A 13,129-nucleotide genomic window follows, 5' to 3' on the forward strand; every position below is an offset into this window, starting at 1 on the left:
TGAGTGGTGAGTGTGTGTGTATGTCGATAGTGGTCGCATGGTTTCACGCTTTGAAGCAGCTGCTAATTTATCAGAGAGACAGCGCGCTTTGGCACGGCACAAGTTTCAAGGTAGCTCGCGAATCGATTAGCGGCCACCCAAAAACAAAAAAAAAATTCGGAAAAAAAAGAAATGTCGAATCCAGAGCGAGAGTTGAATGTGAATGCGAACGGAATGGAAACGAAATGGGTACGATGAGCGAAATGAAACGAATTGGAATGAAAGACGATAGCATGAACGAAATCGTACGAAACGTGCATTGCACATGCAAATTGACAGCTTGATGGGCTTTTGGGAGAAGGGGAATGAATTGAGGTATGGCAATTGGATCGACAGCGGCATAGACATCGCCATAGCCATCGACAGCGGCATAGACATCGCCATAGCCATCGACATCGACATCGACATCGGCATCGTCCCTGGCCCGCTAGGGTTGTCAAGTGGCTGTTGAATCAATGCAGCAAAATGTAACAATGTGAGTGTATCTGTATCTATGTGTGTGTATGTATGAGGCCACTTAAAGATTGCCACATAAACTTTATGAGCTTCAGTTACGAGCAGCTGTCGATGAGTTTGATGAAGGTTCATTGCAGCCAAAAACCCCCTTAACTTATTGTCAAAGTTTTGCGCTCCTATTCCCACTCACACACACACTTATCCAATGTGGCTAATCAACCTCATGGAATGCTCCTCTGGGATGCTCATTGCAACCATTCGGCCATAAATAGTTTGGGGGCAGCGTCCCAAAAATGTTATGGTACTTAACTGATGGGATTGCCCGTCGTCCAAGTGTCTCCAAAGTGCTGAACACAATTTTCGTTCAAGTTTCCAACGGCATCAATATTTAACTTTACTATGTCCTCTAAAATGGGTTTTTCCTAATGCATAACCCGCCGTCCACCCCCACAACAAAACTTGTTAGTTCATGAAAATAGAATATTCATTTAACAACCGGCACTTTGCGCACATATATGTATGTATATTGCCCTGTAAAAACCTTTTGGAAATACCAGCAAGTGTACAGTAAAGACAAAAAGAATATTATGCATTAATTAAAGAGCACGTGATTTCCTGGTTTCAGAATAATTACAATATTCCATTGAACAATGACTCACTTGAAAATGTTTAAATTGAAATTATATAAAAGATAAAATAATAAATACTTCGTACTTTTTTAATTGCCATCAATGAAATAAAATCAATTCATGGTCGCAATCAGAATAATTTAAACGAGAGTTGATTATAGAATGTACGATAACTCTATGAAATTTATTTAGTTTTTTTACTCTCCACCTATAGAAGGGTATTATAACCTTGTGCCGCACCTTCGACCCCATAAACTATATATATTCTTGATTAGCCTGTCCGTCTGTCCGAATGAACACCTAAGACACAGAGAGAGACACACCATAAGAGATAGAGATATAATTTTTTGGGACAGCACTTTTTATATTAGCGCGCAGATCAAGTTTGTTTGCAAATCGTGCAAATCGATAAAAAGCGAATAACAAGCTTCATTGTTAGTCGAAGTTTTTTTTATAGTTATCAATCCTACAAATTTGGTTGCGATCACATAAGAATTGTATAAATTATCAAAAAAATAGTAGTAATTTACTTGGTTTGGCTAGCAATCTGGTATATTTTGTACTCTTAAATATATTTTGAATACTATATCATTATACCTTCCGTGATTTTGCAGTATATTAATTTTATTTTAATAACAATTCCGCACAGAATTGCTCCCATTCAAATCGGGAAGCGGGTATCTCATAGTCGAGTACACAAGACTGTAGCTTTCTTATTTGTTTTTGAGTGTTATTTCAACATTTTCATTGGAAATGTATTCATAATTCGCAGAAATTACATTGTGAATTGAAAATGGAGATTTAACTCACTACGAAATTCGAGTAATTCATGCAAAATGCACGCGAAATAAATTGAAGCAGTTCAGAGTGTGTGTAACTGTGATGCGACATAGCTCATTATTTATGCATAAAATGCAATTTACTGAAATAAACGCAACAAATTAAACTGTCAACTGTTGATGTTTTATAAATGAAATAGTTATTATTTATTGCATGGAATTAATTAAATGGCTTTGCATTTCAGATAACCAGTTTTAGAATGAATCACAGGTGCATTGAACTCCCTGCCACCATCGGGAGATAGAATGACTGATTCCATGAATCAACCCCAAACGTATCATATTAGCTGTTTTGTTTTATTACCAAGGGGTTTTTGCATTGACTGATTACAAAGAACTCTGTAGTCGTCTTTTTTGAGCCACACAGAATCACCCGATGAGTTGAAAGGCTTTGCTTTAACGGCCGCTGAATCACAAGAGTCAAATGCAATTTAATGGCAAATTAATATACCTACACTCCGGGGCAGTCAGGCAGTCGGGCACGGCACCCTGACACGGTCACACTGGCAATTAGTGGCCACACACAAAAGAAAGAAAGAAAAAACAGAATGAAAAAAAAAAAACTGGGGAATGTCAATAATTAAAAGTCGGCCAAATGTTGTCATTTGTGCTCCGAGCCGCAAAAGCGACTTCCTGCCACCCACAAAACTTTATGCCACAAGCTCAGACATACACACACACACACAGGCAGACGTACATACACACACACACACACAGAGGCAGAGAGTTGTTTTTACCGTGGCGTGGCATGGCTTTTAGCATGCAAGTCACACGTCCTTGCTAGCCTTTTGCCATTGTTGTTGGCATTTTGATTTATCGATTTAAATTTTGTGCTCCGACTGTTGGCTTTTCCTCTCGCTTTTCCACATTACCAGCTCAATCATTATTATTTTGTGTACGAGTGTGTGTCGGTGTGTGTGTTTGTGTGTGTTTGCTGTGCTGCTTCTTCCACTTTTTACATGCCTTTTAAATACTTGTACTTAGTTTGTTGTTGCTTTTGACCGCCTGCCGTTTGGGTCGAGGTCTTTTTGGGTTTTGGGTTTGAGTTGCTGCCTCTGCTGCTGCTTCTTCTTCGTTTTTCGCCACCCACGACAAACGTCGTTAACAGTCACGTTAGCGTGCGCCACACACAAACATTCACACAGAGACGGAGAGAGAGTGTGAGAGAGACACAAACAGGCATACACTCAAGCGTACGCACATAAGTGTGCTTGCTATACTATACTGCCATATAAAAACATTTCAGAACGTGCGCCTGTGTATATGTGTTTGTGTGTGTGTGTGTGTTTGTTGTTTTTATAGCAGCTCGCGCGCAATTTGGGTCGATGGTAAAATAGAAAAGCCAAAAGCAAGGCGAAAGCACAAACACACACACTACATTTCCAACAAAGGTCGTTTCGAGCAGACCAATGCACATTTATTTCTACTATATGTATATACAAACATATATATGGTATTGTAGTACTACTCACACACATACACACACTCGAAACTATATGTGCGACATATATACAGATATATATGCAGCGACATGTGCTCTTCTCCCCCGCTTCTCCTTCTCTTTTGGCGAGTTATGTTCGCGTTTTGTTTAGTCCTTTTTGAACATTTCTGCTGCTGCTTTTGCAGTTGCAGCTGCTCTGGTTCTGACTGAGTTCTGGGCTCTGCTCTGGTTTCATGTTAATTGCTCATAGCGTCGCTTGTTCCGGCAATCTGCGTTAATTTTAAAGCTTGATTTACAGACTACAACTAGTCATGGCTGTTGTTGTTGCTGTTGCTGTTGCTTTGCGGTTGCAGCTCAACTGCAATTTGCGCCCTAAAGCACACAACAGAATTTTTCTTTTTAGCTGCTGCCTCGTCGTCATCATTGTTGTTGTTGCTGCTGTTGTGCCCTGTCCCTGCATGAGGTCAGAATGGAGCATATGCACAAAAGGCAACTTTGGGCACACATACATACATACATACTATATTTACTTGGTCAGCAAGGCGGAGAGGATAAACATTTGCATGCCATTAGTTTTATTTTATAGTTTAATTAAACTATGAAAATGCAATTACGCCATGACTAGCATGCAAATTGAGTATAGTAACATTTCGCCTGCATTACCAATCGACTGGAAAAGTAATATTGGCAATTTCATTCAGCCTAGGGTCTCACGTGATAATTAAATTGATACAGATACTTTAATTGAGTGTGCAATATGCTTGGCAATTCAGTTAGAATAATTTATATTACATGACATATTAATGGCTATACTAATTATCGTATATTCAAATTTATTAAATACACCAAAAACAAATTTAATTTGATACTTTAAAGCTAATTATTATTGTACAATTACTGATTTTGATTTCAAGCAAATTGTTTTCAAGATTCGTATACTTAGTAAAATGTCCTTAGTTTGAACTTGTTTCAAATTCATTAATATTCATAATAATGAAATATATTAATTAACCATAATTAGTAGTTTTACTTTTGCAACAATGCTGATTTTAGGCATCGAAAAATAAAATATATTTTATAGAAGTAAACTTTCCCCTTTTAGCATCTCAAAAAATCGGATATTTAAATAGGTAAATATTGAAAATGTTTAGACTTGCTAGAAAAGAATATTTTTTATATTCATACGAATTGTTTAATAATATTAATAACTTGAGTAGTTGCACTTCAGGGTCTCTTTAGGTCTCGATATAATAAAATTTTATTTTCTAGCTTTTCGCAATTTAAATCGATTATTGAAATAATAAAATACGAAAAATTCTATTTATGACCCATTCCAATCAATATTGAAGTGGAATTTTTGTGCTTCAGTCTAGCCAAACAATGAAAATTTCAGCTATTCACAATATCTCTAACAAATATAATCCAGTATACCATAAAAATATTATCTCGCATTGCAAAAAAAGGTGTTTAATATTAGACTAACATATTGTTGCTGTCTTTTTGTTAACTTTCTCTTTTCTGTTTTTATATTTTATGCAATGAAAACACTTGTGAAAATGAAAACAGAGTGCTTAAAAAGTCGTGTAAACTCTTGGCGATGCCATTTAACTGCTGCTTGTTTTCTTTGCTTTTTTTTTGTTGTCAGCCACTTTGGCGCGTGTGTGTGCAGCAGACAGATAGAAAGGGAACACAGACAGCAGCAGAGCGGGAGAGGGGCATGGGAGTGAGGGAGGACTGCTAGGGAGACAGCTCAGTTGAGTCATTAAAATGAGAAATGGCTCCGGGGTCCGCACGCCTAGGCAAACACACACACACATACACACACACACACACACACACACACACACACACAGAGTGTGGGACCACGTTTGGGGTTTTAATTGTTGTTGGCCAAAATATATGAATGGGTGTGAGTGTGTGCATAACATACCACGAGCTCAAAGGTGAAAAAGGTTTCCCAACTTGACTTTGCCGAATGAAGAAAGTGCAGAATGCAGTTCACCGAATATATAGTATAGTATAGTGTCGGCACATATGTGTATGCTGGCAGCTGTTTAACTGCCATCAATTAATTGTGCTTGCAGGTATTACGTATACGTAATTTATGAGCATATTTATGGCATTACGTATACGCCATGCTCAAAATGTGTACTAATTCAAGGTGACTGCGGTGTCCATGGGAATACTTTATAGCATTTATAACATTACATCAAATCGAGAGAGTGAGACATACATATGTAACAACATTTCACAATTACTAATAAATCTTTATGAATTACTTGCACTAATTTCATTTAGTTCGAGTACCAAATAAAGATGGCTTTAATTACTCCAATGGAGGTTGAATAAAATCATACAATAAAATATTTCGACACCTCAATTTCCTTTTGCAATTATAGCAAATATCCTATGCATTGCATACTTTTAGGCTCATTGTAAATAAATCACTATTAATGTTGCTCCTAAAAGTATGCAATAGAATTTTTCACATGTTCGCAATTATCACACATACGCCTCATTAAACTATTCCATTATTTTTATTCATAATTCGTTTGTAATAAGTAAAATGAATAAATTTTGAATGTTTGCCTTGCCATTTCATTGGCTAAGTTATTACGCATACGCCACGTGGAACACGTGTGAGTGGCGTATGGAAGTCAAATTGAATTTGCGTTGAGTTGAGTTCAGAAGAAGAGTAGATGCCTTCAGCTCTCTTGTACATTTGCCTGTCACATAAATCACTTATACAACATCCTACAGATATTCAACATCTCGTGCCTAACCTCGTTGCCTTATTTAAATACAAATGCCATTAGTCATAGCTCAGCCCAAAAAGGACGAAATCACGCAGAAGCACAGTGCTATGCGTTTCCTAGTGGGTGTGTGTGTCGCCTTGTTCTCAACACAATTTGAAGCTGGGAAAAATTTGCACTTACCATTGATACCATGCTGATTGGCCACATTATCCTCATCGCTGCTACCGTCGCTGTTCGCGGCATTGAGTTGGGCGCCTTCTTCCTCCTCCTCGCCAAACATTTGTTCGTCGTAGAGCAATTCGCCCTCATCCTCGTTCGATGTTTGCGATGATTTCACTTGATAAGTAGGCGGTACACCGGCCACGCCTCCCATATTATTAACCGTCACATCGTTATTGTGAGCCGGCTGATGTTGTTGTTGTTGGTGTTGTTGCTTGTGCTGTGTGGCGGTTTTGGGCTTATGGCCCTGGACACTGCCCAGCAGGGGGAAGCAGAAGGCAGCAGAGCAGCAGCAACACGAGTGTGCAATTAAATGCCTGGCCACGCCCACCAATTGCCTTCGCGGCTTGATGTTTGCTTGCAGTTGTTGGTGTTGTTGTTGTTGCTGCGGTTGTTTGTTCTTGCTTTTTTGCTTGCAGCTGTAGTTGCTGCTGTTCTTGTGGTTGTTATTGGAGTTGTTGTTGTATTTAATGTTAATAATACTAAGCGTTTTAAAATATTTACACAATCGACAATGTACGCGCACATTATTGATAACAAAAGCTTTGTTGCATGGTGTTTGTTTGTTGCTTGTTTCTGTTTTGCTTGTTGTTGTTGTTGTGGTGTATAAGCAACATTTGCATCTGCTGCTGGCACTAATTGGCAACATTTGGGCACGTTTCGTAGTCGTCCGCGTCGCCTGCGACTATTGAAATCTATCGTTGTTGTTGCTGTTGCTGTTGCATTGTTGTTGTTGTTGTTGTTGTTGTTGTTGGCTGCATGTCTTCCGGCTGGAAACATGTTGCTAAAGCGAATGTTGCTAATGCTTATGCTGCTATTGCAGCTGCTCTTGCTGCTGTTGTTGCTATAGCTATAGCTATGAGCTTTAGCTGTTTGTTGTTGCACTTGCTGTTGCTGTTGCCGCAGTTGTTGTTGTTGCTGCAGATAATTCTGCTGTCGCTGCTGTTGTTGTTGTTGTTGTTGTTGCTCTAATTGCTGTCGTTGCTGCCATTGTTGTTTGCTGCATGTTGTTTGCTGCAACATTGGACCCCTTTAAATGTTGTTGTTGTTGTTGTTTCTTATTATTTTGTTGTATTTATGTTTTTTTGTTTTCTTGTTTGTTGCTGCTATTGCAAAACCGTTTGTTGTCGTTGTTTGTGTTTTGTTTTTTTAATATTTGCTTTTTGCTTATTTGCTGAAACTTTTTGACTCCGACAGCGCCGTTTTAAAGTTCTCCTCGTCGTCTCGCCTTATCTCTTTCGCTTTCCGTCTCCTGCGTCGCGCTCCTCTCTATCGCTCGCTCTAGCTATTTGCTGCTATGCTTTTGCATTTGCACAACTTTTGCTCATTGTTGTTGTTGCAATATCACACAAATTTATATATACTATTATACATAAATAACAATTAACACAACACCACACTAAACAGGCAACGTTGTGTTGCAGTTGCAGTTGCAGTTGCAGTTAAAGTTGCTGCCGTTGTCGTTGAGGTTGAAGTTGAGGTTTGTCGCAGCATTTCCTCGAAATTTGCTAACAACTATTGGCCAGGCCATGTGAAGAGATATTCGCTTTTTTCTGCTTTTTTTTTGGCAACGCAAAACGTCTGTGTATTGGTGTGCGTGAGTGTATGTATTTTGTGCGCGCTAGTGTGTGTGTGAGTGTGTGTGTGTTTGGAAAAATTCCCTGAGTTTTGCCAGTGTAGAGTGTCGAGCGCGGAAGCAGCACACACTGTACACTACAGCACTACGACGAGGACGTGGAGCGGTAGCAGCCAGGACGCCAGGACGACTGGACGACAGGACTCGCAGGACAGCACTGCTGACGTTGTTGTGGCCGTCTGCTGCAGCAGGCCCCACTGGAAGGCAGCGACAGCACGATGAGAGTCGCAGCAGTCTCAGTCGCCTCAGTCTCAGCCTCAGCCGCAGCAGCGGGAGCAGCTTTCTGCTCGGTCCCCAGCTGGAAGGCAGTCAGATCCAGTTTTATGGCAGCACTCGAGAGAGAGACAGAGAGAGACTGAGAGACTGAGAGCGAGTGTGTGTGAGAGTATTTCCTTTTGTATTATTATTTTTGGTATCGTGCTTGTTTGTTTGCTTCCTATTATTATTGCTGCTGCTGCGCGTGCGCTACATTTGTTTACATTTTCGTATTTTCGTATCGCATCGAAGCTATCCACGACAAGTTGTTCAATCTGTCAAAAGAGAAATAGACAAGAAAAGGAAATGTAAATTCAAAGCTCAGTTAGCATGCAAAGTGAAAGAGTTATGTTAAACACTTTAACAGTTTGCTGTTATCTTTTAACAGCGTTTCGATCAGTCTTCGCACTCACTCACACCACAACGTTCACGCTCTCAGGCAAGCCTACACAAAAAAAATATAACACACACGCTCCCGTTCTCTCACTCTCTTTGGCTCTCTCTCTGCATTGTTATTTCCATGCTTACGCTCTGCTGCTTATCTCAATGTTCTTATCGCTGCTCACGTTTTCTGTTATTGCTTTCGTTTTCTGCTGCGTGTGCTGCCGCCGCTGCCGTCGTTGCTTCTGCTGCTGCTGCTGCTGATGTTGTGTTTGTTGTTTTAGCTTACGCTTACAATTTTTACTTTCATTTAGTTTAGTAGGTAACACACTCGTTCCTCTACACCCACTTTCATTCCATGCTCTCTTTCTCTTTCTCTCATTTTTTATGTAGCTGCTTGTGGCTGTCTATGGCTGTCTCTGGGCTCTATGTGCGGTTACGTTCATTGTTATGCTTTGAGTAGCTGCCGCTAATGTCCTGCTCCCCGCCCACTCTTCCATTTCATGGACTCTTTGTATGTGCCTCTTCTAGTTCGTGTATGCGTGTATGTGTGTGTGTCTCTGTGTGTTTGGGTTTGTGTTTGTGTTTGTGTGCGTATGAGCTTCGCACTTTTTGCTGCTACCTTTTTTTGTGGTTCCTTTTTTGCTAGTATTTTTAGTCATAGGCTAAACTTAAGCCACGAATATCGAGAGTAGCTAGGCATTATTATTAATTATGGTATTTGATTCTCTTGAGGTGCGTGAAATTCTGCTGCCAAATTGCGTAACATTTTTTGGGCTTCTTCAATTTTAGCCTTTACATAATTGCACATTAAATTGATTAAAACTCAGAAACGTCACTTAAAACCCTTTTAATATATCAGCAAACTTTAAGGAATTAACATGGCGTTTATTAATTGAGAAAGCTTAATATTTTCTGTTCTTCTTATACAATTAAGCGTCCAAATTATTTCGCTTATCATTTAATAAGTAAATAAATTCCGTTTCGAAGACTAAGATGATATAGTTTATAGAGTTTACTTTAATCTTTACTATTAAAAATGAATAATAATTTCAGGTTAAAAGAAACATCACAAATAATTACGACTTTATTTTCGATGCCAAAACAAGAAAATTGTATAATATCATTATGAACTCAAGTGAAGAGATTTGTCCTTAATATTTTCCATTCATCATATTTCTTTTATATAAATAAATGCTTTTAATATTGCTATTTGACTAACTTACATTTTTTATTATCATTTTTTAGGTATATTTTTATAAATTTATATTGTATAAATATAAATTACTTTATTGAGCTATTTATTTGCTATCTTTCTTTATCAGTTTTAATTGTCTATCTCAAAGTCGGTACTAAACTAGCTCCTAAAAGTATGCTTTACAAATGCAGTTTGCTATGTTTCAGTGTCCAATTTGCTTACGATTGTTTTTACAGTATTTTGTTAATCATTATATCATTTGCTCGCTGGCCACGCATAGAGCGAGCGCACTTTAAGAGGGGCGGTGCCAACAAAAAAAAAAACGGTGACTACCAATTTTTGGCTGCCTGTTAAATTTGCTGTCTTGGCCAGAACCAGAGCCGGAGCCAGAGCCAAAAGCAGCAGCAGCAGCAGCAGCAGCAATAACAACAAGAAGACCGAAAAACTTTTGCACAGTGCAAAACGTAGAAAAAACGAAAGCAACGTTTTGACCTCTTTATGAAAGGCCTGAAGGCACGAGAATTCACGCACACACACGCAGAATAAGCAGAAACACACTCACACACAAACTCTTGCACACAGTCACAGTCAGAGTCCCTCACATACACACACACACACACACACACACAGAGACACTCATGTATACATTTGTTACAATGGCATTAACATTTCTGCACTCGCACACAAACATACACAGCCACTCACACACACACACACACACACACACACACACACACACACTCACACACACTCACTTGCGCACACACACACAGACGAGAGCTGTGTCATTTTTATTGCTTGATTATATAAAAATTGGGTTTGTATTCAATTTTCTAGAGCACTTTTCAATTAGATTTTGCATTCGTTTCTTTACTGTTTCGTTTTCTTAATTCGTTTTGGTTTTTCCCATTTTGTGGTTTTATTACACTGCCGATTTGTTGGACGTCTTGTGGGTTTTTAAAGTGCAATCAATTTACCAACACCTCAGTCACAGTCACAGTCACAGTTACGATTAAAAGTTTCTGCACACACACACACACACATATACACCCTCACATTTATTTATATATATATGTATGTAGATTTGGTTGTGTGACACAACGCACCGTCCGCTTTTTGGTCCTGCGAGGATGTTGTCAGCGCAGCGCACGAAAACGTTTTGGGTCCTGCCTCGACTTGTCGTCGAGTCCTCGAGTCTGGGGCCACATGCCACGAAGCCAAATGGAAGCCGACGCCGAAACAGAAACAGAAACCGAAGCCGAATCGAAACGACGCGACACAAGAGCCATAAAAACGATGACTTTCCAGTTCTGGAGCTGAGTTATTTCAACAAACTGGTCACATTACACACTCTCACTCTCTCTCTCACTGTCTCTCTCTCTCGTACTTTCTCTGTGGCTGCTGCGCCATGTTGTTATAATTTATATTTAATTAATTTATTATTCTTTCATTGGGCAACCCGAATATTTTTGGCACCAGCAAAGCCACAGCAAACATTTGCTCTCACTCTCTTATACGAAAACGCTCTCCTAGTTTTTGCTCTCTTCCAGTTTATAGCAAACTTTTGCAGCGCAGCTGAGAGCGTCGAGCGTAGAGCTCGTCAGACTGTCAGCACAGGTAGAGTTTGCTGCCAAACAAATATCAGGCTAAAAAACCCACACACACAGAGAACAAAAAAAGCGTACTATATATGGTATATATAGAAGCGAAAACACTTACAAACAGTCACACACACCCACACATACACACACACACACACACATTCGCAATACACACGCACATTCTCGCACAATTGTATTTTGATTATGCCCGGTTCGGTACGCCGCATAGCTTAGATATTTCTACGCACAACAATGCCACGTCGTCGTCGTCGTCGTCGTCGCCTTCGTCGCCGTCGTCATCGTTGTTGTCATGGACCCGTCCTCAATCCCAGATCCAAACACCTCCCTCCCCCTCCCTTCGGTACCCAGCAGCCTCATTGATAGCCCCAGTTCGCCATATCAAATATTTATAGAATTAAGAAAAGGAGAGGAATGCCACCTAAACACTTAATACAACGAATTATCCATACTCTGGTGACGGCAAGCCTTGGCATTTACCTAAATCAAAACTATTAATATATCTTAATCAATACAACTAAAAGATGCCATACATATTGGAAGCTGTTCAGCTGTTAATAATGGCCAAATTAAAAGCGGCTCATGTTATAAAATCTTCGCTTGATTGAAATTAATGCGATATACTATCATCTATCTAAATTTTAGCACATAAATGTGAAATAAACTCAATTTATTCATCGATTTAGTTTGCTCTATGAGCATAAATTTGCTTTATAAATTATGACAAATTCTTTCTTTAAAATATAATTATTTAAATAGATTAATACCAGAGTTAAATTGTCTTGAAAGTTCACTTATATTTAAAGGCACAATTTATTGGTTTTCTTAGCAAAAATCTATATTAAAAATGGTTTCATTTTAAATATATTTGGATATACTATAAAATATAGCACATTGCCTTATATACTTGGAACAAACTCAATTTATTCATTGATAAAAATTCTTCATTATGCAAACATTTGATTTACAAAGAATGAGAACAATTTTTTGTTTAATATTTTGATTTGATTCGCACTATTGTTTATAGACATATTTTGTTAAATTTGTTAAAGAAAACCTTTTTTTAAGTCTTATTTTAAATATAATTTGCTATGCTATCAGACTGCAAAATAAATCGGATAATTTATTCTTAAATCTCTTATTTACGATACACTTATCACATCACATTCTCACATTGCCATCCCACAACATCGCTTTACAGAGTATGGACGAAGAGAAAAAATAAAAATAAAGGAGCAGCAAAGCGGGGCAAAGTTTTGCACGTTTGTCATAGAAGTGAGCTCTAATAGGCGTTTAGATCATTTATTTTATGCACAGTCTCATAATAAAAACGCCAAAATATATCATTTGTAATTATAATTTGTGGGCAGGCCCAAAACAAAATTGGAAGTTGGCAACAGCAACAGCAACAGCAACTGAAGCTGAAGCTGAAGCGTTGAATGTGGAGAGAGAACTGCGAGATAAAAAGGTGGCAGATTGAAGTGAGGAGATAAGACAAGAAGACAACATGTGGTCTGCACTTGTCAGGGACTCAAACTAAATGATAAAGATATATATTTATATAAAAGGGACCCCAACCAGACAGCCAAACAAATGGCCCAAGTCAACTGCGGCCAAACAAAAGAGTTATATAACAATAGCTGGACATAGACATAAGACGT

The 13,129-nt window shown here is 38.7% G+C and overlaps 1 protein-coding gene across 8 annotated transcripts in view; it reads right to left on the minus strand.

Moving 5' to 3' along the window:
- The window catches only part of LOC133835200 (sodium/potassium/calcium exchanger Nckx30C), a 45,960-nt gene extending 34,926 nt beyond the window's left edge, over positions 1-11,034 (minus strand). For all 8 annotated transcript variants that reach the window (XM_062265122.1, XM_062265117.1, XM_062265123.1 and 5 more), the window contains exons 1-2: positions 10,956-11,034; positions 6,341-8,545 (exon numbers count right to left, since the gene is read on the minus strand). In XM_062265122.1, the coding sequence (XP_062121106.1) occupies positions 6,341-7,028 (688 nt within the window). In that variant the 5' untranslated portion in view covers positions 7,029-8,545; positions 10,956-11,034. The remainder of the gene's footprint in view (positions 1-6,340; positions 8,546-10,955) is intronic.
- Positions 11,035-13,129: the final 2,095 nt, after the last annotated feature.

This window comes from Drosophila sulfurigaster, chromosome 2L (assembly GCF_023558435.1).
Source record: "Drosophila sulfurigaster albostrigata strain 15112-1811.04 chromosome 2L, ASM2355843v2, whole genome shotgun sequence".
NCBI classification, from domain to species: Eukaryota; Metazoa; Arthropoda; class Insecta; order Diptera; family Drosophilidae; genus Drosophila; species Drosophila sulfurigaster.